This window comes from Mya arenaria, chromosome 2 (genome assembly GCF_026914265.1).
Source record: "Mya arenaria isolate MELC-2E11 chromosome 2, ASM2691426v1".
NCBI classification, from domain to species: Eukaryota; Metazoa; Mollusca; class Bivalvia; order Myida; family Myidae; genus Mya; species Mya arenaria.
The window spans coordinates 57,629,380-57,656,569 of NC_069123.1; the positions used below are offsets into that span (position 1 = coordinate 57,629,380).

A 27,190-nucleotide genomic window follows, 5' to 3' on the forward strand; every position below is an offset into this window, starting at 1 on the left:
CAATTATGTTTGTGTGTTGTTTCTGTTTTTGTTTCGTTTTTAAATTTTCTTCGTGACGAGAGATTTTTTCTGGTTCCTTTCGTTGCTCGACGGCGACCACATTTCTGCTATTTTTGAAAGAAAAAAAAACAATTTCAAAAGAGCCGTCATCTTTGTTGCAAGTGCTTTACGAATATCAGTTGTTTATTTCACGATCATCTCCAAAAGTTTTGTTTGTCTTGGATATTGAAACTATGGCATACGTAGAGGCCCACCTTATCAACGAGCGACCGGCCAAACACCATTAGATTCAAGTTCCAAGTTTTAATGGCAATATCGGCAACACAAGAGCCTTTGGCCATGAACAAGTAACATAAATCATATTAAGTGAGATGGACACAAAATACAAACGTCTTAAAGTTATACCATCATTTGATGATATTATCTTGACAAATTTATTTAATGTATTCCATGATCCTGAAATATAATATTGTATACGTATGTCGGAGTAAAAAGGACAGCATAGTATAAAGTGGTATTCAGATTCAACCATTCTTGTATTAAAAGTTTGCATTTACGATTTGTACGTGATATATTATCCCAACCTCGGTTTCAAGAGAGTGTGAACACAATCGTAGTCTGGATAATGTAATTCTATATTTATCGTTCATATTAATTTCAAGATATTTCTCGAATTTAATTTTTTTCTTAAAGTGTTTAAAATATTATAACTATGGTTGCGAATTAATAGTATCACACCAGTGTTGTACAATTTGATCATAGAGACGTTGCCTTAAAGAAACAATGCAAGATTTATCAATATTACTGCTATACCAAACATTGCTAAATCCAACAGAGTCTAATCAATTCTTAACATATTTAGACCAGTTATATTTGGCATTGCTATACAGAAAAGTAGCATCATTCACTTGTTCATTAAACATGTGATGTACACGCGAGGTTGGGGAATTTTTTACCTTGCAAAGGAATTTAAGTGCTCTAATTTTACATAGTATAGACAAAGGAAAACGACCAAGCTCACCAAGCACTGCTGCATTAGACGTTTGGGTACGAACGCCCAGAATATGTTTACAAAACCTGAGATGAAGTTTGTCAATCCCTTTCATATCATATACTCCCTAGACCTCACAACCATACATAAGGATTGGGGCAATCATGGAGTCAAACAATGACAACTTTGTCCTAACATCGAGCTTTACCCTATCGAATATTGATATAAGGTGATTGTATGCTTTTAAAGCTTGCTCTTTCAGTGACTTAACAGCATTTACTAAACTTCCAGTATACTAAAACTTAATACCTAGGTAGCAAAGGCTATCGACAGTTTCTCTAGGTCGAGTGTCAATAGTCCACACAAAATGATTTAATTAATGATTTACGTTTTTCGAAGATACATATTTTGGTTTTACCAACATTAATTTTAAAACCCCATTTGCATGAATATCTTTGCACAGCATCAAGCTGGGCTTGAAGACTAATATGATCAGTAGTGAACAATGCGGTGTCATCTGTAAACAGTAACATATACAACGACAGGTTATGAATATCACTATTGGTCAGATTATCAAAATCTGAATGGTCTCAAAATAAATAAAAGAGGAGACAGGGGTTCACCTTGTTTCAAACCAAGAGAAATATCAAAGGTATCTGAATATGACCTATTATACAAATCTTTGACACATGCCTTTACATTTGCATATAAAGACTTTAATATTCTTAACATTTTACTACTTATGCCAGATTGGATTAATTTAATCCATAATGCATCATGAATAACAGTGTTATAACGTTGGTGTCACACGAATTAAACTAAGTGTTACATGGATAAGTGCGTTTATAATATGGCCCCATAGCGTCCACTACATCAACAATTGCGCCTTCTTATCAGTAACCTTGCTAGTGCGGAAATTTATCAAAAGAAGATTGTTTAATCGGACCTATTAGTATATTATATATTATAAATCTTACTTGTTTCGTTATTAACCAAGGTACAGTTATAAATAACGTTGATATTATAGAAGCTTCCCAAACAAATACACGCACGGCTGGATATGCATATCTTGCACGATATTAATAAGCGATATATTTTATATTTGCACATGTAGAGCTAAATAGACTTGCACATAGCAAAGTTCAATTAAAGCGCTTACCTAAAACTTCATTACATTATTATAAAATAATATAATCTAAAGAATATCACTTTATATAGATTGTCAGTCAATGTTTTAAAACACACCCTGTTCCCTATTGTATTCTGTAAATGACATCCTTAGGAAGCACAAACGAAAGCAGCAATGTCGGTTTGATTAAAAGTGTTCATTGACTGTGATCATAAATGCTGGATACTGTGAACCTGTTGTCAAGTAATCTCATGATATATCAGCCAATATTCCCGGAAGACCAGAAAAAAGTACTATACTGTGATCGAAATGAAGTTTTATTCAAGATTCTTTTGATGATAATAAGAAAAGAAATTGACACCTCATTATAAAGACACAACTAATTTACATAGTAAAGTGCCATCTGAAAAATTAGCAGTTACTTAACACCAGGAGTTCCTGAGTAAAATGGAAACCAACAATCTCAGTTTGTGTTTCTGGCGTTCATTTGGAAGGAAAAGGCGCATGAAGGACTTCGCTACTCAGTCTTGGGAAGGTACGCATCTTAAATTGTCGTGCCCTACCTCGTTGCCTAAACAAACCTAAACGTTCGACAAACCATTGTATCAATGTCAACGTAAACCCCTCATCACCGGCACCACACTCACATATCGTGGGATTAGTGCAAAACAAGGTTATTCCTTTCATCTTTATATGGAGTTCCGATTGTCTTGCACTTATCCGTCGAAGTGTCAAAGTTATATGATTGAATACTCGTACCAGCTACATAGAAAGATTGGGTGAATGTAATACTCATTATTGTCCATAAAAGCGTAGATTGTTATTACTGCACACCAACCACTATATTGATTGGATGCTTACTTAAGTAAAAAAGGATAAAGAGACTCATTTATATGTAAACTACCAGTAACATGTTCGGAGTAAACCCGAAAGGAAATACAATATGTATTAGACTAAGTAATTTCAAACACTATATCAAGCTACGCTAGTGTTAAAGTTTAGTATTTCATCTGTTCTATACACGTTAACTACACGCAATAATTCCATAACGAAACTTCATTAACAACGACCCACATACTTCATTACTGAAGTCATAGACTGGAAGATTCTGAATTCAAAGAAAGAACGTCGTCGCGTACTTTGAGTCATCTTGAAGTCTGTAAGATGATTATTTTAATTCCATGTTCACCATCTTGTGTTACAACACCACTACACGTACTTTTGCGAAAATAAAATGATACCCTCTCAACATCAGCACACATTATTTGCAACGACTTGAGGACCAGGGTTCTTCAAATCTTAAACACTATGCGAACGTACGGTAACTAATTCTCTGGGTGGTGAAAATGTTTCATATACTGTGGTGTCCAAGTGTGCAGCCTGGCTGGTAGTCAAGGCGACCACACGCGAAACACGTCTGAAAAAAATAACAATGGGTATGATTATGATTGAGATTTTATCATTGAGAATGTGATTAATAAGTTATGAAATAACATATACACGTTTTTATGTGGTACTGTTTTATCACATGCAAATGGTTAATAGTTATTTATCAATGAAATGGTATTACACTATTAAAAAGAGAACCGACATTTTGATAATTGTCATTGTTTTAAAGCCCGCTCTCAGTTTCAAAACAAAATTTGCGCGCACACGACTGGGACACAATTTCAACGACTTCATTTCCGAATTGACATAACGTTCGTGTACAATTTGGCGAGATTTCTCAAAAGTTACACTAAAGTGCCATTTTATATCCTTTAAAGGTATATTAAAAAAAGAAAAGAAAAAAATGTTTGTTTCAGTGTAAGATCGCTATTTATTTAATGTTTTTCGGTAATATAATTACGAAAAAAAAATCTCCAAAAGTCGGTGTTGGATAGAAATTCTACGTCATCGGCGATTAAAACCGTGCACGAGGGGCGTCCAATGAATTAGCAATGGGAAGCAAGAAGGTATTCCAAAACAGGGGGTATTTAGAAAAATAAATTAAAATACTAATATGTATTAGAAATACACATAAAAGAAACAGACAATGTGTTGATTTCAGTTTAAGATCGTATTTTTTACTCATGATGATTTAAACTCTTTATTTCTGCTCGTGGGTTTCCACTCGTGAAATGTAGCCTTGGGTGCTCACGCGGTGATATATTTTAGTGTGTCGGGCACTGAAACAAACAATACTTTCTTCTAATTATTGTATTTATTACAGTTACCTTTTTCCCACAAATGACAAGTGGTTTTACAAAAGAATGTATTGAAATGTGCTACTGGTCTTACCAAATATGTTTGTAAATGTAATACTTGTCTTGTATATCCAAAGAATGTATTGAAATTATCTATTGGTCATAACAATTCATGTTCGACAGAATACAGAAATGCTGAGACCCAAACATGCCGTGTATGTTTATAATAATTCCCAAAGTGATCGTGGCATAGATTAAAAAGTTTGTATAAAGCTACTGTGTCAAAGAAACGTACTGCTTTTAGATTTAAACGTTTTAAAGAGAATAATTATCTGAAGTGTAATAAGCCTAAAGAATTTCCGTTCGCAAAACGCAAATAATAATGTTATTGCATCACTGGAGGACTTTAATCTCATTTCAAGACAGTGTTTGCTGATATAAACCACGATAAAAATGAGGAAGCTGAATACCTTAAGATGAACTTTGATTTCAATGAATTTAGTACCATTTTTGGAGACCTAGATAACCCTATATCACACGATAAGTTTGTAAAGCTATGTTTGTTATACATGTGCATACATGTATTGATTTTGAATAAGCGTCTCACTTTAAACATTTTTTCGAAACTGATTACATGTGTACTTGATCAGCGGTCTTCAGTTGATGCAGTATTTATTATTCACCCAATTGTTCAAAAATATCTTAACTTGAACAAACGGTTATATTGCTGATTTATTGACATGAAACGTTGTTTTGATTCCATATATTTTAATGCGTTATGGTTCAATAAGTTGTGCAAATCCAATTCAGATGGTAAAATGTTACGTATAATACGCAATATGCACCAGTCAGGTTAAGTTGGACCGTGTGTAACACACTGTAATAGTTATTCAGATCATTTGAATATTGCAGAAGGCGTAAGGCAAGGGGAGATAACAGGGCCTCAGTTTGGTATAAATGCGGAAGTGAACAGGGTCTCAGTGCGATATTAATGCGGACGAGAACAGCGCCTCAGTGCGGTAATACAGCGGACGAGAACAGGGCACCAGTGCGGTATTAATGCGGACGAAAACAGGGCCTCAGTGCAGTATTAATGCGGACGAGAACAGCGCCCCAGTGCAGTATTAATGCGGACGAGAACAGGGCCTCAGTGCGGTATTAATGCGGACGAGAACAGCGCCCCAGTGCGGTATTAATGCGGACGAGAACAGCGCCCTAGTGCGGTATTGATGCGGGCGAGATCAGGGCCCCAGTGCGGTATTAACGCGGACGAGAACAGGACCTCAGTGCAGTATACATGCGGACGATAACAGAACCTCAGTGCAATATTAATGCGGACGAGAACAGGACCTCAGTGCAGTATTCATTCGGACGATAACAGGACCTCAGTGCAGAATTAATGCGGACGAGAACAGGGTCTCAGTGCGGTATTAATGCGGACGAGAACAGCGCCCCAGTGTGGTATTAATGCGGACGAGAACAGCGCCCTAGTGCGGTATTAATGTAGACGAGAACAGGGCCTCATTGTGGTATTAATGCGGTTGAGAACAGGGCCTCAGTGTGGTATGAACGTAGACATAGGTAGAGGATTAATAAGGTATTAAAGCAACGTACGAAGCTTTCCAGACCTTAAACTGATTTATTGAACACTTTTCCTAATTACATTTTGTGACTTATATTATCAACTGTGTTTTATAAGGTTTTAAACCAGATGCGTTGTCGCAAGATCATTTACCGACTACTTATACAATTGCTTGAAATAACTGTAGATAGGAGTGAACTGACTTACCCCCTGTTTTCGTCATATGAAAATAAAGAAAAAAACATATAAGCGATTCTTTAACACTGTAGACATATTGAAAGTAGAACGATAACTCTATATAGTAAATATACGCTATCATACACGTAATAGGACTAAATGCAAACACTGCCTTATTTAAGTACAAACCCGTTCTTTATCTTATTAGTAATGGTGATAACCCGATGAGGTATTTTTCAAAAAAATGCTACTTACACCCTGAATTCCAATAAGGAACAGCAAACAGCAATATGAAAGAAAAACAAAACAATATTAAATAAAACAATTACGGTGGATGTGGGTAATTTAAAATGACTATTTTGTGGCACTAGAACCTATATTTTACAAATAATAATTTATGTATCCAGCAGTAGTAATTTCATCTGTTTTTTATTTGAACATTCTAGATATCTGACAGCAATCCAGTATACTCACGAAAACTTCGATCTGAAAAATAAAGCAAAAATTGATCAAATACTGACGAAATATGTATATGAATTCAGCCAGTCAATTGGAGACAGTTTTGTAGGAAATACGAGTATGTAATATCAACCTACAGAATCGGCAAAGACGATCTCGATTTAGCCCCCATCGGAGTCGTAGACATTGTCAAAAAACGTTTAATACTTAAAGGTTTGGTTACAATAATACATTTTGATAATTAATTATTCTCAAATTGGTAAAGATCTTGTTACACACTGTATCAGGCGGGAAGGCGACGCCATATCTCTGTGCTATTAATTAAACAAGCTATTACATGCATTTTAGAATTGACATTTATGGATTCCATTAAAACATTTCTCTGACAAAAAATGAGAATGGAACACACTCGTCCTTTCTCAATAATATATAACCAAACTATAGCACCAAAGTTGTTCTACGTGTTTAAATATATAATTTCACTTATTTTCATCTAAGTACCAAGAATGAAAATGTTACTTACCATCGGCTGTCAGCGCATGAAAATAAATAAATAATAACAATGTATTTAGATTATAAGTAAGACTTACTTTGCAAAAAGAATAATTTGGGTTTATGGGGGAAAATAAGTAAGAATAACATTTTTAGGCCGCACTAAATGTCTTTGTCATCGGATTTACGACACCGATTGTTTTTACCTTTTAAAAATAGAGATATTGGATATATGCACCCGCACTAAAAAAAGAAAATCTTCGAATAAAAATGTTGGTGCGGGTAAATATCCGTATGTTTATGTTTAATTTGCGTAAGAACAATCATTTTAGTGCATTGTATCCTTACACTCGGAAACGCTTGTCCATAATGGAAAAATCGGTACTTTATGTGGGAGGGGGTTACATCATCCAGTATGCGATGAATTTATAGAACAAATGATAGTTTTTCTAAGCCATGCATTTGTGAATCCTTCTAGAAAACGCAAACAAAATATGTAAATTCGGCAATTATGATTGATTTAGGGAATGTTAGCTTCCCAGTTAAATTAATACAAGTGCAGGGGAACATCAATATTACCAATCTTCTTAAACTTAAGCAGTTATATTGGAATATGAATATTCATACAACACTTAAACGAACTTAATTGCTTTGTGCATGAAATCATTGCATTTCAATAATAAATAAACTAAACAAATATCTCTTCATCGCTCGCTCCTAAAATGGTCTATACATTTTCGCTCGCTCTCTTCTTTTTTTAGAAAAATCCGATGACCAAGACATCAGTTTGTTTGGTCCTAACTTCAAATAATATATCAGCAAACCAGTATGAACATTTCTATTTAACAGGTAAAATCAACATAGTTTGCTACTTACGCCGACGTGCCATCGACACGATGTGCACGTGTTCTGGTCGGGTTTAAACTTCCGGTTACACTGTGCGCACATTTGTGTGGCGAACCCGGAACGCGAAGAGTGCGGAGTCTTCGTCGCCTGGAAGGTTAACACGTTGGAATAATACATGGAAACATGCATACATGTGCACTAAACATGGTTCAGCATTGAGAGCACTTCTATTTTAACATTACGTGATACTCGTATTTAAAATCAATACATTCATATGAATAACAAACAGAAATTTTGTGTGATAAGCATTTCACTTCTAACTAAATAATGCATTTATGGAAAAAAATGATTACTGATAACAAGAATGTAACTGTGTATTTAATAGCTGAAAACGCACAAGTATTAAATTAGTAAATTAGTAATTAATGAGTGATAAAAGATTCACAGTGATCAACTATCATCTTGTAACGTAGAACTACCGTGTTTTCTGCACCTTTCTTTAAACTAAACACAGTATCCTTCATATGAACCATTGTTTTCGATATTTATTCATCCATTGTGGTATATCTTATTTGGGAGTAAGAGTGCATCTTTAAGCACCTCATTTTGCTATTGTTAACAGTTCAGTTAAACTATGAAATGACATATAAAATATTGTACCGTTTCGGATTGAAAAATCGCAAACCGTACCATGCGCTTGAGATCTGTCATGTTCTGGTTATCGTCTGTTTGCACGTGCCGCCTGCTGTACTCGTCATTGGTATTTTCCGTCAGGAAAACCCCGTCTGCTCCGGTTTCAGCATACTCCTCCGAAAAGCTCTCATCAAAATTCACAGATTGACGGCCATGTTTTCTTGAGCTCAGAGCTATTGCATGGCTTAATATTTTCTTTCGTTGTTGCTGGTCGAGTTTAGCGTTGTCCTTTATAAGTCTTTCTCTGTGTCGAATGATTTCTCGCGACGTGGCTTTCTTCTCTCGAATAATTTGTTGCTTAAGCTTGTTCTCCAGACACCGAACTCTGCTCTGGTGAGTACACAGCTCCCTGTAGATAGTCCTGTGTCCACAAGCCTCACATTCCACCTCCCGAAAGTCACACTCATCCGAGTGCTTGCGTTTATCACAGCGCTTTATGGTCCGTTTACACCCTCGCCCCTTAAAGTCACACTCGACAGGGGCGTTAGGACAAGCCTCTATGTGGTCTGGTAACTCCGCGAGAACGAACGACTCCCCACATTTATGGTTGCACCGAACATTCAGATTAAGCAATTTCAGCTTAAATTCAACAGTAGTGTCTTTCATGTCGAGCGAAAGGTTTAAGCTGCACACAGGACACACGGGTTTTGTAACACGTGACTTCATCTTGCGTATTACGCACTGTTGACAGAAGACATGTTGGCAGCCGGCAGTGACAGGGTTAAGGAGGACTTGGCCGCACAGCCCGCACAGGAAGTCATCCTCCAGTGGACCCTCAAACAGTTCCTTGCCCAGACCCATCCTGGAAGAAAAGTGACAACATTTGAAAGTGAAAGGCTTTGACTAAATATTCACGTTTCATATCTGTTTAACCATTAACCGTACTAGCAAATAACCGTTTTTATGATTCACTCGTGCAACATAAGGATTTATGTTCCGTTCATTAAACATTTACAATTATGTTAACGCGAGTGTGCGCCAGGACAGTCACCCTGTTAAACGTCAAAGCGTGTTCATGTATGTACACGTTAGGTTAACGAAAACCTGTGTTATTCTCCTCACACCAACGTCCCTCAAAATAATGGCAAAATTATAGCCAACATATAGGACTATATGTCCATGAGTATACACATTATAATGGGTACATTGTCACAAGGAAGAATATATTAACAGTGAGAAGAGGATACGTTTTCTGCTCATAAAGCATATGATTTTTTCGGAATTCAAACACCTTATGCCGTGCATATACATTGCCAAAAAGCTATTAACGGCAATTTTTGAGAGGTGACATTCGTCTTCAAGAGAGTAACAAAATATACATTTTCTTTCATTGTGATGTGTTGCAGTTGCCATATGCCGTCTACCGGTTTCTATGTTCAACATATGACTTGGCATTCGTAACCTAGACAATACATACCTTTATTGTGTTATGTTTAAACACATACGGCTGTAATTCAAATAACGATATATGTACATAGGTTCTGGTTCTACTAGACTCTTTAAGCTCAGACTGCCAAGTTTGAATTATCAGTAGCTCTTCTTTAAAACATACATAGGAACAAATTTATGTCACCGATACCGTGTCTTAGCCATACATCATTAAAACCTTATGCTTGTTACAATTGCCTTATTATGTAAGTCCAAGACTTACAATTTTGGTTTTGCTTTAAGTGCATACAGTATGTATCTTAAATAACTTAAACATATTTAACAGTGTCTTTGTTACAATCTTTAAGCAATATCTTATGACATTTAACGAAGTTTACCATAGAAATAATATTTGGGTCTGTAATCTTATGCCTATCAGTTCTTACAAAAACGTAAATGTATTCTTTCAATTTGACTATTACTGGGACCCCATATTTCCGACCCGTAACTAAGAACTGGTAATTTGTTTATCAAAGAAATCCAATCTATGCTAAACTGAATTGCACGATAACGAAGCTTAAAAACTGTCCAGACAATGTATCAATCGTGTTTTTTTTTCAAAAAGAACCGTTGTGAAACTACATCAAGGTAAGTAAATTTATCCGCTATGTCTAATTCTCTACCCTTATACATAAATGTTACATTTCTATTCCACCTTCCGCCTTTTCTTAACACCATAACCATCTTGGCTTACACTTAACTTCCATCAATCACAATAATTTTCTTATTATAACAATAATAACCTTCTTGTAATCCTGACTCTGTATCTGATAACAAAACTATTTCATCAGTATATAGTAAATATAAGTATTTTAAACACATCAAAATCAATATCTTGATAGTTATTAGTACATTACCTTTCTTCTATGATATTTAGATACATGAAAAATAAAAAGGAAGATAGAGATTCTCCTTGACGTGCCTCTACTAAACAGGAAAACAAACATTACTTAATTCACTGTTATATTTAAACGTTGACTTATCAATTAAATACATATTACGTATAATATCTATATTTTTTCGCCTGACACCAAATTTTATCATAGATCCAGGCATCTCTAACAACATTATCAAATGCTTTGGAAAACTATATGCAGCGTCTATCGACTTTTCCAAAGCATTTGATATGTTTGTAAAAGTGACATTTAATTCTTGGAGCATTCATCTTCTAAATACCTTCCATTAAAATGCAACACATCTTCAACTTGCTGATAAATAACGGATTAAGTCAGGTTTGGTCTTAAAAATCAACGACATTATTTTTGTAAGTGAACATGTTTTCGTACTCTCGGACATTTCATCATATTCTAATACAACTCATTCATCAGAGGTTTGATAATGATAAATCTATTGCATAGGCATCATCACTCTGGTGAACGAGAATGAAACATACAACAAAGCATTGTAAAATCAGTTCCAATTGATGTGATTGAATATATATTGAATCACTAGTAGTTTGATATCACGTTCATGTAGATACATGTATAATGAAAACGTAAAAGGCAACTATGATTCAGATTTTTTTGTGTATTTGTATTCAATAATGTTAATAAAATATTTTCTTTACAAAACTGTCTGTATTTGAAGGTATTGAGTTTAAATAGATATAGAAACACGTGCGCGGTATGCTAGTTTTCCTCATAGAAATATAAAGTGAGCCACAATACTTCCTTAATAGGTAGGGTAAATATTTGCACGGGCCGATCTGTGATTTACAAATATTTGTATATCTGGTAGATTACCACGTTTCTGAGAGTGATAATTTGTCGTCAAACGCCAGGGACTTCAACTGTCAATTGAGGGTTGGAGATGGCACAAGTGGGCCACGACATCGAGCCGCGTCAAGACTTCTTATTTAAGTTCATCGATCATTTAGATAACGATTCCATTATCTTTTTGTACTTACGTGTAAATCATCTACTTTAGAAGAAACGACCGTTGAAATGTTAAAGAATTCATAACTTGAACTTATTCACTACCTTTTTTCTGAAAGCACTCGTCAACGGATAATAACAAAAAGTTTTCAAGCGGCTAAAGGTTTTTACTTTGGAGATGTAAGAGTTTTTAAGGTCCGTCCGCGGCTATTGTGTTGACTGCATTTTGGCTTGATCTCATTGCACCCCCGTGCAGTTCAAAGAGGAATTTATGAGCCTAGCGGGAGAAATAAACCCGCATTCACGAAGGAGGTATATAGCCAATCACCCAGAAAGTAATTGTGTGACGACGATAAATGACATTTGAAAGTATGGTCAGCTCTGGCTCAATTGGGGCCGACCAGGCTCTGTGAGCGCAACCAAGGTTCGATTACTTTGAAAGCAAGACTTAACAGATCGTCTGTCGGACCGTTCTATAAAAACAGTGCCGCAACATCTTAAATAGAATGTAGTATAAAGATGCATATATATGTTTAAATAGCGTTTAATAAATATACGTTAAATTTAAAGTGCATATCATCAATAGCATCATAACAAGGAATAGATATTGTTATGTATGGTCACGATACCATAAAATCGGCATGCCCGGGGCAGCCCGGCACAACCCGCTGCTGATTTAATTGTTTAGAAGACTAAAAATAATAACTCTCTTAGTGTCAGCGCAAAATGTATCTATATTAGCAAGCGCACATGCGCGAATAGCTAAATGGCCCAGTAAATAAAAACATTGAATGTATAAAGGACAATTGGCGGTTGCCATTCGCTTTCTAAATGATTAATTCAGAATCCGTCCGGCGATTCCATTGGCGTAGGTATGCGCGCAGATACTAAAACTACATAAACTATTATTGCAATCTGACCTGGCACATAACATTCGTCATGGTGTAGCTCATTGACTGACTGTTTGATACATTTGATTACATGTCAGAATTTGAAAGAAACTTTGAAGCAAGTGTAAGCTTGTTACATAAGATATAAAGGTCAACTATTTGCTATAGTTGTAAGCCTATAGATTATCAGAATGTACTATTGGTTGTATTTACTGTGGCGACAGCACATAAATGGCTCTAATTACAATAATGATACCATTATATCACTTTCGAACGACGCAAACCCTCATATAATAGATATTGATGAGTTTACAGAAAGGTTTGTGATAACAAAAATTGAAGGTATCAGGTGAAAAGTGATTGTATTATATTGAATGTCAAAGGTATTTAACCTGTCTATTCACTCTTACGATATTTCGTATAATCCGAATTAATAAAAATCGCATTACAGAATTCGGTCTATACGGGTGTACACAATATTGTTGAGACTTAAAATACCTTTCACATGCGAGATCGAAATATAGTGGGAAATAGTTCATACTTGATAGCTTGGTAACCTAACGTCGCGATGTATTGAATAAATAATTTACCTTCATTTATCATTGCGCATTAAGATTTATATCATCAGATTTCAGATATAAAATTGTGCAAGGTCGTTGTTGTTCATATGTAAAGCCTGGTCGCCCGAAATTATTCAAAATATTGATTTTGACATGGGGTTTTTAATATTCAGCATATTTAACAAACAATTACCATCGGTCCACAAATAAGTGAATCCAGTAATTTCTAAATGCATACATCGTGTGCTCGTGTATACGGTTTTATAAAACAAATTATAGTAATTATCCTTGTTATGCTTTAAATGATGTGTTAATTAAATGCCGTTTTACAATAGAGTAACATAAAACAGATTTATTATATATATTTGACATTCTGTACATTCATACCAGCATTTTGTAATAGATTAAAAAAACTAAATAATTTAAGCATAATTTATTCACTTGTAATTTGTGAATGGACAATGCTTTATATTCAAACAGAAACCTACCTTTTAACTGTATACAGTCCAGGGAATGTGAAACTGGTTAGTGATCAGTCAAATTTATGAAAATCCTCTTTGAATATTACTTCCACTTCACTTGCTCCAGGTTTAGAAGGTAACGCACAGCAATCATCCCATCAAAGTTCTACTTTTTTACTGTCAATTTCAATATCTGCGAGATCAGATTACAAAATCCGATGGCTAACAAAATGTAAACTTGTAGCTGAAAGCTTCTCTTTACCCGGGGTGGATTATCTAGCCCGTCAAAGTCGGCACAGAAAATATCGTTGCGACATTTATGATATTGGGGATTCGGTTGAGCTAGCTTTTTAAAGTATGTATGCCTTTGATACGCGAACTAATCTCTTTTACAAGTGCCTATTAAAAACCCATTTACATGATCATAAATACAATGTTTTGATATTTCAGTAAATACTACCCATAGCATCACCAGTAATAATGGTTAATAGTCACCCTTACTCGGGCCGAAATTCGTCCCCATTCCCCTCCTAAAAAGTACATATATTTATCCTACCCAGGTAAGAAATCCCCTTTATGTTTTCTTTATTTTTCTGGAGCAGCATTGACCTGTAAACATTTAGCAAATGTAACAATATAACGCCTCGGTCCATTCACCTTCGGGGGCTGACTGACCGGTCCTTATAATGCCATATGGCACGAAGTGGTGTGTTATATTTCTTATATCATACCGAACACTTTTCAGTACAATTCAATATTTTAAAAGCGATTTAAATGTGTTTTATTTAACAAACCTGGTAATGTTTACTTGCGACAAGTTTTTGCCGTTGTGAACCGCACTTACCAATTGTATGACGTCAGCGGTCCATATTACATTTTTGTCGAGGTCCGGACCGGCCAAAAATATAATATGGACCGCTGACGTCATTAAACTGGATTTTCATCAAAATACAGTGATATACGGACCGATCGAGATTATATATACAAAGGAGGGACACATTTATGTGAGGTATAATATAATGTCATAAAGAAGTTGAACATTATATGAATCGTGTTTGTGTTTCCCCTATTTTGCCAAACCGCGGCTATATTTTGCTTATCAAAGGGCCCCGCCACCATTCCCCCCCAACCCCCCAAAAACAACAACAACAACAAACAACAACACTGTAATAAGTTATGTCACCCAATTAGATGAAAATAAGAGAGAAGAACCGGAACAAGCGATCTATATAAATGTACATGTGTAATACATGGTGCTGAAATGAATATCTTCATCATATCCAGTCAAGTTATCCCGTTTCTTTCAACTACTTGTATCGCAAACGTTTGACTTTTTAAAATGTGAAAATGGGCAACAGATTGTAAACTATGGAAGCGTATATCGTACTTACTGATGTGATCATGTAGTCTTGTAGACTTGTTTCATAACAAGCATTCGTGATTCTTAACGAAGACACCGGGCAAACAGAGAGCCATGTCTATGTTCTGATATAAAGGTATGACGTATATGTCAGAGTTCAATTATGTGACGATATACAAAAAAAATAAAGTGGGCGTTCCTCGACCGCAGGCTTTAACTTATCTAGGGTTTGTCGGTGCATTCGTCGACAAGCATTGAAAATGAGGATGTATGAAGATCAAGTCATGATGACTATGTCATTATAGCGGATCTATATAATATTATTGAAGAGAACATTTGAAAAATCCTCAATTGTCATGAGACCACACAGAAATGCAAACACTTAGTACTTCATACAAGAATGACTAAGCTATATACCGAGATTGCTAAACTCATGGAAAAAAAACGTGAAATACGCATTGTAATAATCATTACATAACGGTTCAGTATTTGTAAGTTGCCGTTATGCTTAAATACTACTTAAACTTTTTATCATGAAGGGAGGTAACAAGTGTTCCTGATCGACCGTAAGTGCATTTAATTTTACTGCGTATATTAAATATTAGATAGCTAATGGGATGATAGTAAAATTGTCAACTTGGGGAAATACTGTCGACCGAGGACCTTCACACGAAGAGCCTTTTTTCAAATACTAAAATAACCGTCCGAGAAGTATTTTGAGTAAAACTCTTTTATATAGCTTCGTTGCAACATTTCCAAGTAATGACACATTTCATCGAAAAAATGCACTTCATTGTACTTTATGAGAAAAATATCTGAGGAATTCATGGGGTGCAGATTGTAAACAAATACACTTGGCGGTGTTCACTTTATAATAGCTTGAAATAGTACGTCCGCTATATATAGCACAGGTACAGCATCCCTCGGCATGAGAGATATTTTACGTACGTAGTATCTGATAAACACGCATATAAAATTCTGCGGCTGGCACTTGCCTATTTCCAGATCAATCTTGTGGTTTTCATAATCATTTGTTTATTATCATTTGTTAATAACTGATATGTCGATGTATTTAATGAATTCTTCATATTTCTGCAATGATCATGGGTCATTTTGACGGCATGTTCTAAAACCTGGCCTGGTCTGGCCCGGCCTGGCCTGGCCTGCTGACTCAGCATTTTGTGTCAGGTCAGGCCGGGCCAGGCCAGGCCGGGCCAGATTTTATACATAATGAAAGTTCAAGCTCTGAATATACGCAAACACAATGATAGAACTTTATCTAAAAATTAAACTGCATGTTTAAGAATAGATTTTTTTGAGATTTATCTAGATAAAAAATGTAGTTTATTTGAATGCATAATTAATTCATTTTCTTATACAAAAAAAATCAATTGAACTATGCATGTAGTTCTGAACAACTTGGATGTTCAACTATATGAACTGTTAGATGGAATTTCTATACCTTAAATAAAGACAAAACATAAAAATCACCAAAAATGAAATATGTATGTATGTAAAAAATAAAATATATATGTATGTAAAACTTGAGTTTAAACACATATATTTTAAGATTCGATTTGTAAACCAAGATCTGTGCACTTATTGTTTTTAAATCCGCTTGATGTTTACAATACAGTGTATTCAATTAAACTACTTCTTTATCTAAATAAGGCCACACCAAATTGATATTTCGTTCCGCGGATTTACCGCTCCTATTTTTTTTGAAAATGTAAAAAAACATTTTTATTTTTTTGTGCGCCCGCACCTCCATTTTGATCGCCAAGCAGATGTTTTTCAGGTAATAATTTATTAAAAGGCTAAAAATAATCAAGTATAATTTTTTCTACGCTAGTTTTCGTGTTTTTGTAAAGGGAAGTTACCGATGCGTAGTGTTTTTATACTATATATCGATCGGTTTAGCATGGGTTTCAATAAATTCAATAAAAATGGCGGCTTCCGGTATAAACAATGTGGCTCGAAGTTTGGAAATAAAATCTTATTTTTGACAATAAATATGTTTTGAGCATGCTTGAAGTCATTTTTGATCGTCTCATGCACTAAAGGATCATTATTTAAAGCAATCATTATGCAATAAAGCATGTCAACTTCACTGGAACATGAGTCATTGTTTGGTCCAAATTGATGTACAGTATCAAGCTCATTTTTTATCAAATTCTGATAAAACAACAGTTTTGAACAAATATCTTTTCACAAATAGCGATATACACACTGGTCTGGATATACCTGAACATAAATAAGCCTAAGTTTATCACCTTATATTTTGTTTTTATTTGCAGCATAATCCGGGATTGTAATGCACTTGTCAATTGTAACCACTGCCCCGCCCTTGTTCCAGGGGTATACCGGGGACAGCAGAGGCAATGGGCTGTGTTTTTACCTTTCAGGTGGCCCCGCAGTGCCTAGTGAATTTGGTTTTGTCTTCAATAGACTTCATATTGAAAATAGCCAGGAATGGGCCTCACATAGGTATTCGGGGTTGCGGGGCCATTTGGCAGGGATTTTACCAGCAGTGTGTCCCTGCAGGTCGGGTATTTTACCCGGGTTTTTAGAGACCGGAAGTCAAAGTCCCCGCTATTCCGGACTTGGGGGGGGGGGCATATACAATTGGCTGGTGCATAAAAACATCTAAATAACCAAATAAAGTACTCTGAAAAAATACCCTTGTTCTTTTTGTTTTAATAAGCACATGTCATTGCATTTCCTGTGATAATAAAAACAAAATTTAGTCTATGTTATATGGAGTCTGGTGTTTGATGATGCCTGTGTAAGTGATCATTTTTTACAAATCCTAAATCAATCCTAAGTTATGTCTAAATACAGTTGCATATGATGTTAAACTGATTCAGGTAGATTTATATAAGTCGTTTCAAACTTTTTACTAAAAGCAGGGTTATTTATTATTATGAATGATCGTCATATTAAAGTACGTTTTAATTATATAAGAAATTAGATTTATCCATATAATGTTTGTACTAAACACGGATAAATAAATAGTATATATTCCGACATTTTCCCAATGTCCATTAGAGGTTCAGTTCAATGCGGCATTAAAATGGGTTTAAGGGCAATTATTTTGAACAATCTTTCTTTATATTGAATATAAGGAAAAAAAATATATTTTTCACTCTTCGCTCGCTTCGGATTTTATGAAAACTGACAAAATTTTATCTATTTTTTTCGCTCGCTCGCTTCAATTTTTTTTGGCAAAAATCCGAGGAACTAAACATTAATTTGGTGTGGCCTAAAACTCAGAAAAAAATCATTACATTAACATGCAGTTTTATTTCTAAATAAAGGTCTATCATTGTTTTCCAGTATATTCTGTGCTTGTACTCCCAATGTGTATAAAATATGGCCTGGCCTGGCCTGGCCCGACACAAAATGCTGAGTCAGCAGGCCAGGCCTAAATAGAGGCATTTCGAGATTTTCTGACATTGTTATTGTTATAGTCTTTATTTTAGGTTAAATGTCACTAAATTTTGAACAGGTCAAATGACACCAAAGAAGGAGCTCATTCCCACCAAACCACTGTGGAAACCACAGTGGTTTGGTGGGAATGAGCTCCTTCTTTGGTGTCATTTGACCTGTTCAAAATTTAGTGACATTTAACCTAAAATAATGACTATAACAGACGAACACCAATTTTGTCCGAGGCGGTTTCTTACGTCTGTAGAGGACACTTTTAAAGAAAAGATATCCACTGTTACTTCACTGCAGCCTTGCAAATTAACAATTAAGGTATATATCCGGATATCAGCCATAGATGTGTCATGTGACACAAAAAATTTACGAATAATAAAAAATGTAGTTTTCAAGCTTTAGAAATTAACTTAAATTTCCAATTGTTTAATATGTAGTTTAACCAACCCAAATTCTCATTATTACATGATTTTTATTTCCTAGTTAAACCTTATCTAAACTTAACTTTGAAGAAAATGTAATATGATATGATTTATAAATTATTTCCCCTTCAGAAAAAGTATATTTTTGACCGATATCGTTGTATACTTGGAAGTGTAGTTGCTGTTTCCATAAACGGTTCAATAGTAACGAACATTTTCAATGGAGGCGAATTTTACACCAAAGAAATTGAAAATATACACTTATAATTTATATATTTGCAAAAATGCATTTCCTGTTGCAAAAACGACGAAAACAAACTATTTTAACACATTATACTAAACTGAATTATTTATAAAACATGGCCGTTTGTAATATATATAGCCCGGAATTAACTTAACTGGGTTTTCCCATGCCGGTACAAATAAAAGGTGAATATCGAGCTATTGAAATTCATGTAACAGTCCAATGACTCTATTGTCTCCGAAGTAACGTGTGTATATAACAACGGTTTAATTTTGTTTGTACCGGAGGATTAGGCTGGGAAAACCCGAATAACTATAATTCCGGGCTTAAACTATTATTTGGACATAATTGAAATATGAAACCTAATTTATGAACATTTAAACGATAAACGACGTGAAAACTATTCAAATGTCAATTAAACAACTCTGAACTTGTACATTGAAATCAAAACATTCACATCCGCAGTATATCCTGGAGATAAGTGTATTTGAAATGTTCGTTACTTATATATAAAATGTTCGTTACTGATATATTTTCAATGTAACTATCATATCGTATTGATTATAAAATTGCTTGCTACTCTAAAGATAACAATAAGGTATGCAAAAATGTATTCAAGTGGTTAGATACAGAATTTAACCATATACAAGTATATATATTGTTCTGGTACTTCTTTTGGTATCGAACGTTTCAAATGAACCATATATCTTTATCTTTGAGAAAACAGTTCTTCAACACGCGTGATTTCCTTTAAGTCAATTGACATCATGCGTTGTGATTTTCCAACTGCCTGAGGAGTGGACACTTTACACAGAATATCGTTGCTTTCGACCCATATAATATCAGGCCTGTGAGGACACTGGAATAACTTCTTCTTTTGCTCCAGAAATGATATTTCAAAAGTGTTGTCTTCAGGTTCTGTATTGATCACTTGACCAATGTACCACTTATCAAGATATAAGGCGGCAACAAAGTCCTTCTGCTTAATTTCTGTTTCATTTTCAGGAATGTCTGAATTAGGAAGTGTCGTCTGAATCTCACTATGCTGGTTATGTTCTTCTTCAGTGGTTTCAGCCAAGGCAGGTTATTTCAATACTGAGTTTACTGCCTGACTTACTGTCTCGTTTCTCCATGAATCGCATGTAGAGCTAGATGAGGAAATACATAGTTCACAGTAACAACTTGTTTCACGCACAGCTACAGTGGAATTACCTATATGCCTTTGGCTGCATGTAGCTTCATTGTACCATTGATGACCTTCAGTTTCTGTTCTGCTTATGTGACAGCTTTCTCCTGGCAGCTATCGCCGGAAACGAAAATAAACTTCACACGTTTCATTGTGCAGTTAATTGACTGTGTCCAACAGTAAAAGTCAGTTGGGTCTTGAATGGCGACTTTACCTGTTTTAACCGCATCATCAGCCATGCGCTTAACCGTTCCACCGAGTCCATCGCATGGCCCCTTGCCGTGGCCGGCTTCCCAATAGTTCCAAGTTGCAGCAATTCCATAAGTGTCCACATGATTTCCTACGGCATGGAAAATGGCTTTATTCCGATATTGGGAAGTCGGTCCATCTGTCCAATAGTGGATGTTTGTCATGTCTGGATTCAGACCCTTGACCTCTGGAATCAGTTTGTCAATAATCGTAAGTACTGTTGATGCGTTATGACCCATCTCGTCGGATATAACAACAATGCTTTTGTGGAGCATTTCATTTGAGTTTTCATTTTTGTAATAAATTACAATAGGATGAAGTGTGACACTTGTCTGATTCCAGTAAGCTGACTGGATTTCTTGAACTGATTTACATGAATAATTTTCGCTGAAGTCCATATGGACTATACAGTGATTTGCTGGCAAGTTCTCATTCAGGCGTTTCATTTCCTTATATTGATTTTGAATTCTTTTCACATGACCTTCAAACTCATTTGTCTGTGCCTTGATATGCTCCAGAAACTCAGCCTTGGTCATTTCGGAGTCAGCAACTTTCATAACTGACTTTGTCTGGCCTTTTATGTCAACCTGAATACGTTTCCACTGTCCAATGACAATTTTCTCAGATGTTACTTTGTTTTCAAATTCTTGCACCATTTCATTTTTATGCTCTAGCATCTTCTCTCCATTAATAGGTGTGTCGACATTCTCACGTTTGACTGCTTTTAGTGTCAGTGACATGTTCTGGTGCTTAATGCACAGACACCTATCTCTTGTGATAAGCGATGTAAGAACTATGTGCTGCGGACGAATTCTGCAAAAGATGCTAAGGACAGTTTTATACCAGCATTTTCACTGATAAATTTGTCGTATAAAGTTGACAGGTAATCAGTTAACACCCTTTTTGTGTTTTATGGCCAGTTTTTTGTTTAACATAATCTGCCTTCCTTTCCGGGCATATTCCGGCTGTTATCATTCCTCTCAAAGAAAGCAATCACCTTCTCTCTGTGTTTAGCTTCTTCACTTGATCGACGGAGTCGCCTTATACTCAATATCTTTGAGTTGACCTTTGCCAATGTGTTTCTACTCATACCTGTTCTTGCACCAAACTCTTTGAGCAATTTTCATTTCTTTACAATGTCTCCAACTACTAGATTTTGAAGCGTTTTCATTTGCTTTATGGGTGCTTTATATGCAGATGACTTTATCTCGTCACAGACGGCATTTGCGAACACAGGCTCTTTCTGTACAACAGATCTCTGTTTTGGAGTGAGTTTGATAGCTTGGACAAGCTTCGCAGCTTTTGATCTTGGAGTACTTGGACTATGACATGCCTTTCGCTTCTGCCTTTGAATGGCCCGCATAGTGCTTCTGTATTTTCGATTTAAATTCTCATACAAGTTCTCTTTCATTTCTTAGGCCTCTTTCTAGCTTTACGCAGCTCCTTTGATATTCGCATTCTCGGTCCATTTGCTCTTTGTGGAAAGTTAATTCTGACAAGCATTCTATTTTGACTAGTAGAATCAACACTTTCGTAGCCACTGGTATTAGATGGCTCGCCTTGATAAGCCGCCTGATTGTGGTCATTTTGTAATAAAGCCAACTGTGCTGCGTTTGCCTTCTTCTTCTGACGATAACTTTTCAAATAGTCTTTATTCCTCTGATTACGCTCTTCTCTTTTTTTCTTTGAAAGCTGACTATTTGGGACATATGTGCTTCTTCTTCTTTCCCTTTCCATAGCAAGGTACTGCTCATTATTTTTCTCCTTTAATCTCTGCCTGTAGGCTTTTTGTATTTCTGCCCTTGACTTCGCCATATCTGCAATGTAAATGTAAAAATAAGTGATTGAAACATTTTGAAATGTTCGTTACCTTTACTTGAAATAATCGTTACCATATATTTGAGACAGGTTACATATCTTTAGTGGTATGAAATATAAACATTGAAATGCATTTTTGTTGGCAAGTGTTTATGCATAAAAATTGACTAATAAAGTACTACACAGATTTATTATACTTCACATATTATGTACATGAAATTCAAATTGTTTAAATAAGGGTCTCTGCAGAAATAACGAAATTATAAAGCATATGTTCGAAATCATAGTTTTAATAAATGGCATTTTTAAAGGTTTGAGTAGTACTTATGACAATTTTTAAACAGTTTTATTTTTATGGCATTTTTTTGCACAATTAGACATTCATTTATAAACAAAAAAGTATAATCAAAGTGACATGTTCGTAACCGTTCGGTAACGAACATGTCTTAACTTGTGTGGCTTTACACAACTGTATGCATACATTAGGAAAAGTAAAGCATGTATATACATTATAAGTTATTAATGTTACGCATTTTATAAATTATTCACCAAACATTTCAGTAGAATACGGACAATGATATATGTATTCAAAAAGACGCAACTTTACATGCAATTCTTGAACCGATGGCTTCCTTTTTTATCTACTATGCCTCGCCAAAATCCACCATATTTGTTTGTGACATCAACAGTGCAATTCACGTCATATAATCAGATGACGTCAGAGTAATATTGGCAGATTCAGCACGCACTGAGCTTAGTTTCGAATTTTGGTATCGAATATGTCAGTAACGGAATCTTACAATTCATAGAAAATCTACCTGTATTTCAAAAGCAACCCTTTCTGAAAATTATTGTTGTGCCCAATTTACACCTAAATACCTGAGGTAGATAAATCACCCAAGAAACCAACTGATCTATATATGATATTTTATAAGGGGTCACGAACATGTCTTTTACAAGTCGAATCATCCACATAGTCGGTTTCTAACATCTATAGCGCCTACATAGACTGTCAATTATCGTTAAACATGCATTCAAAGCACAAAACTTTGTTGTTAGCGGTTTACCTGATTAATATCAGCAGTATTTCGCACTTTATTTTCATTTTTTTGTTTGGTAACGAACATATTTTTCAAAATGGATGAGTTTTCTAGTCATAGGAAAACAAATGTGGTGTCTTTAAAAACGGCTACACAGACAAATGGTAGTGTGAAATTATATTCACTGAAGGTTCTACCTTGAAATAAAGAGAGAAGTAGATTACACATTTGTGTGTGTATATACATGTTTATAAACAATAATGAGAATTTTACAATCTTAATTGGCGACAGTAACGAACATGTCAAAATCATTCCTTTGGAACATTTTTTTTCGTGGTATAGACATTTATGGAGAAGCCTAAACTATAACAACATAGACAATATAGGGCTATATGTTGGCATTATCCAGACCTAGCAAATGCTTGTATAAACATAATAAATTAGCAGCGACAGCGATGCAACTGCTTATTGAGAATGCGTGATTAGACTTGTTGCTTGTCAGACTTAGTGGTTATTTTCCTTTGTCAAGGGAATTTAAATAACAGTGCTTGAAAATCGTTATACGCATATCTGTCCACCGTGTCAGCAAGAATGATTAATATGATGTTGTAATAGCATGTTTCTCGTAAACTTTAATGATAAGATACACACTGTACAAGTTACACACCTGCAGAAATTTAATGAGCGTCATTTCCTCTATAATTCAATGTGAAATGATCATTTTCATCGCATTTAAATCATTGCGAGCGAATGCAGACTATGATAACCATATAGATTCTTGAAGTCCAAGCTTAAAATAACATTTAAAGCCAATAAAAAGATGGTTTAAGAAATAACTTAGAAAAAATCTCCACTCAAACTAAACAAACTCTAAAACTTTCACAGTCCGCTATGACAATTCTTCCAAAATAATCTTTCAACTTTATGGCAGCAGAAAAATGACATTTTATTTACAGTGTTTTGAGCATATGAACACATATAATTTAGCACTCATAAAAACTTATTTTTGTATCGAGAATTTTCCACACAACAGAAATACATACACAACAGAAATACATATGACGTAATGATGACGTCATACCTAGAAGTCTTGCCTTATCGCAATGCTCAGATTACTGAAATAGGCATATATTGAAGGCGATTATGCACCTAGATAGCGACCTTACGAATATGGAATATATTCCACGTATCTCCTAAATTGTCCAGAAGACATTTAATATGAAATGGCTTATTGGATGCTATTCGGGTAGTAGGAGATACATGTTTTATTTTATCTTAAACATATTTCAGATAAAATTGCCTCGCTTGATTTCATATGTATTACCGTGGTATGTCAATTCATGTCACCCCTTCTTATTTACAGTTATGTATATACTCATTTGAATAAAAAAAAAAAATTATATTTACACTTTAAACTATTCAGCCGCGTCTTTGATGTCTGAATTGCATCAAAATTCGTCTTGTTTCTTCTTGACACAAACAATATTAATATTCTGGGCAACGTACATAATAAATACATTCTTATCTACTTTAAACAGATACAAATTAATGTCCAGAATAAATGTAAAATCCTCGAAATGAAATGAATGGTATACTTACTGTATATTTATCGTCTAGCTTAGCTGCTGCAAACTGGAAATGAGCGCGAAACAGTCGAACGAAGCGGCGCGGCAGCCGGGGGTCGAAGTCCAGTCATTGCGGGCCCAGCTTGCGCGGACCAGCGTGGAATGTGGAACCCTCAAGGACAACATAGACAATTACGAGAATAGCCAGTTCCGGGAAAAACCGCCTGCACAGGAAGACAAGAAAACAGCAAGTAGGTCGCAGGTCACGTTTTATAGGTGAAAACGTATACTTGACGTGTATTTTCAGCATCATCAGAGTGAGAGAATCAAACCCGATACCGAAATCAAATTTATTGTAATTAAGATTTAACCATATTTTTAAAATGTTTATTATATACCTTTCAATACAATATTATCCTTTCAGAATCAAGAAATAAACCTAAATACCATCATCCGAAACAAGAACCAATCGCCTTCCATGCCGTTTGTGATGTACAGAAGGTAGAGGGTCTGTGTGCTGGCCAGGTTATAAGGTTCGAAACTCCACTGCTGAATCACGGGGATTCGTACAGTCCACTCGACGGAGTGTTCACCGCTCCCATTCATGGGCTGTTTCACTTTTCAGTATCGATTCTGAGCGACTACCCACCCAAAAATCACGTCGAAGCAGAGGTTGTCAAGAATGGAAACTGTCTCGCGCGAATACATGCGTATTCCGCTGAGCGCATGCGCGACCAGGGCTCGGTCGCCGTCACGACAGAGCTTCACGCGCAGGATAAGGTGTGGGTGCGACTCATTTACCCCGCAACCGCCGCCATTTTCGGGAGCAGGTGGTCCTCTTTCACCGGACACCTCATCGCAAAACTTTGAATTAGTCCAACGAAGACTGACTGATGTGTTTACGCTTTTTTTTCAAGGTATAAGCAGCCACTGGTATAAAACAGCGATTAGTTGTCCACCGGGGATACTTGTATAAAACTAGATAAGGTATCATGCAGCAGGTTAGCCTTTTGGTAAGTCTGCATATACAAGCAATTTAATTTAAACAACAAAAGTTATTACTGGGTAATATTGACCAATCAATAGATAGTTCGACAAATTTGAACCAAACCAAAGAATGAGCGGGATTGGCCAGTATGATTATTCAAATGATTATATTCAAATGATTATATTGGTTAACAGTATGTTTCGGATATTGATTATGTTGCCGAATAACTATGACCAATCCAAACAATAACAAGTTTTATACAGTCGGCAGCAGATGGAGTTTTACCTTTAATATATTTCTAAATGAACATGATGCACTTCGAATATAATGTTCAAGACTCCAAGTCAGGCAGGACTATACAATGGCTCTCCAGCCATTCCTGTTTTTTTTTGTTTTTCCTAGTTATTTTTAAGTGTTCCTTGTTGTTCCTAGTAGTCATAGTTTTTCATTTGCAGTATTATGTCTGAAAGTTTCAATTTTGTGTTTTCATCATGTCTTGAAGATTTTCTTGCAGACAACAATGTAGAGATGTTCAGCTGGTCTGTCTGTGCTACTGACAGAAGTGGTTTCGTGTCACTGATACATAGTTTGGCCTTCACCCATGGTGATTTAAGGTTGGACTATGCCGAAGTGACGCCAAACAGAAGCAATTTACATTTACTTGCATTTATTTCTGTGCATTATGCCCATTTATAAGCAATAAATTGCCTTCGTTAATTTTTCCCAGTACCACGATGACTCTGTTATATATGTTGTTTCTGCGCGCAACGCTGATATTGTACAAGGCCATGCAAGGCATAATTCGTGTATGAAATGAATGTCATGACATTTTGTAGAACGTTACGTAATTATTGTGCTCAGAAGTCCGTGGTTTATTGGGTCGGGAGACCATGCATTGTGCTACATGAATGCTTTAGACTACGGTATAAACAGTATTGGATGGTCAAATTTAAAAGACAGCATATGAAGTAGAAAACGGAATTAAAAACACCAATATCTCTTCATCCAGACGTTTTAAAATAAGTATTACGTTTTCATTCAATTACGTTTGATTATTGACCAATAGATGATCCCAATATTTCTGTGATCAGAAAGTCAAAGGTCACGAA

The 27,190-nt window shown here is 35.5% G+C and overlaps 2 protein-coding genes across 3 annotated transcripts; one reads left to right on the top strand and one right to left on the bottom strand.

The window, feature by feature from the left end:
* Positions 1-6,415: 6,415 nt before the first annotated feature.
* On the bottom strand, positions 6,416-14,030 carry LOC128246281 (E3 ubiquitin-protein ligase PDZRN3-like). 2 transcript variants are annotated; one of them, XM_052964477.1, is made up of 4 exons: positions 13,796-14,030; positions 8,553-9,357; positions 7,893-8,009; positions 6,416-7,053 (listed from the first exon to the last, which is right to left on the bottom strand). In XM_052964477.1, the coding sequence occupies exons 2-4, from the start codon at positions 9,354-9,356 to the stop codon at positions 7,018-7,020; spliced, it is 957 nt and encodes a 318-aa protein (XP_052820437.1). In that variant the 5' UTR covers position 9,357; positions 13,796-14,030; the 3' UTR covers positions 6,416-7,017. The 2 variants fall into 2 exon arrangements, 1 of the variants encoding a protein (XP_052820437.1); XR_008263241.1 differs by having other exon boundaries at positions 6,459-6,551; positions 7,048-8,009.
* A 1,641-nt stretch (positions 14,031-15,671) lies between these two features.
* Positions 15,672-26,810, top strand: LOC128246292 (complement C1q-like protein 4). The gene is made up of 3 exons (XM_052964488.1): positions 15,672-15,694; positions 25,151-25,344; positions 25,518-26,810. The coding sequence occupies exons 2-3, from the start codon at positions 25,167-25,169 to the stop codon at positions 25,961-25,963; spliced, it is 624 nt and encodes a 207-aa protein (XP_052820448.1). The 5' UTR covers positions 15,672-15,694; positions 25,151-25,166; the 3' UTR covers positions 25,964-26,810.
* The last annotated feature ends 380 nt before the right edge of the window (positions 26,811-27,190 follow it).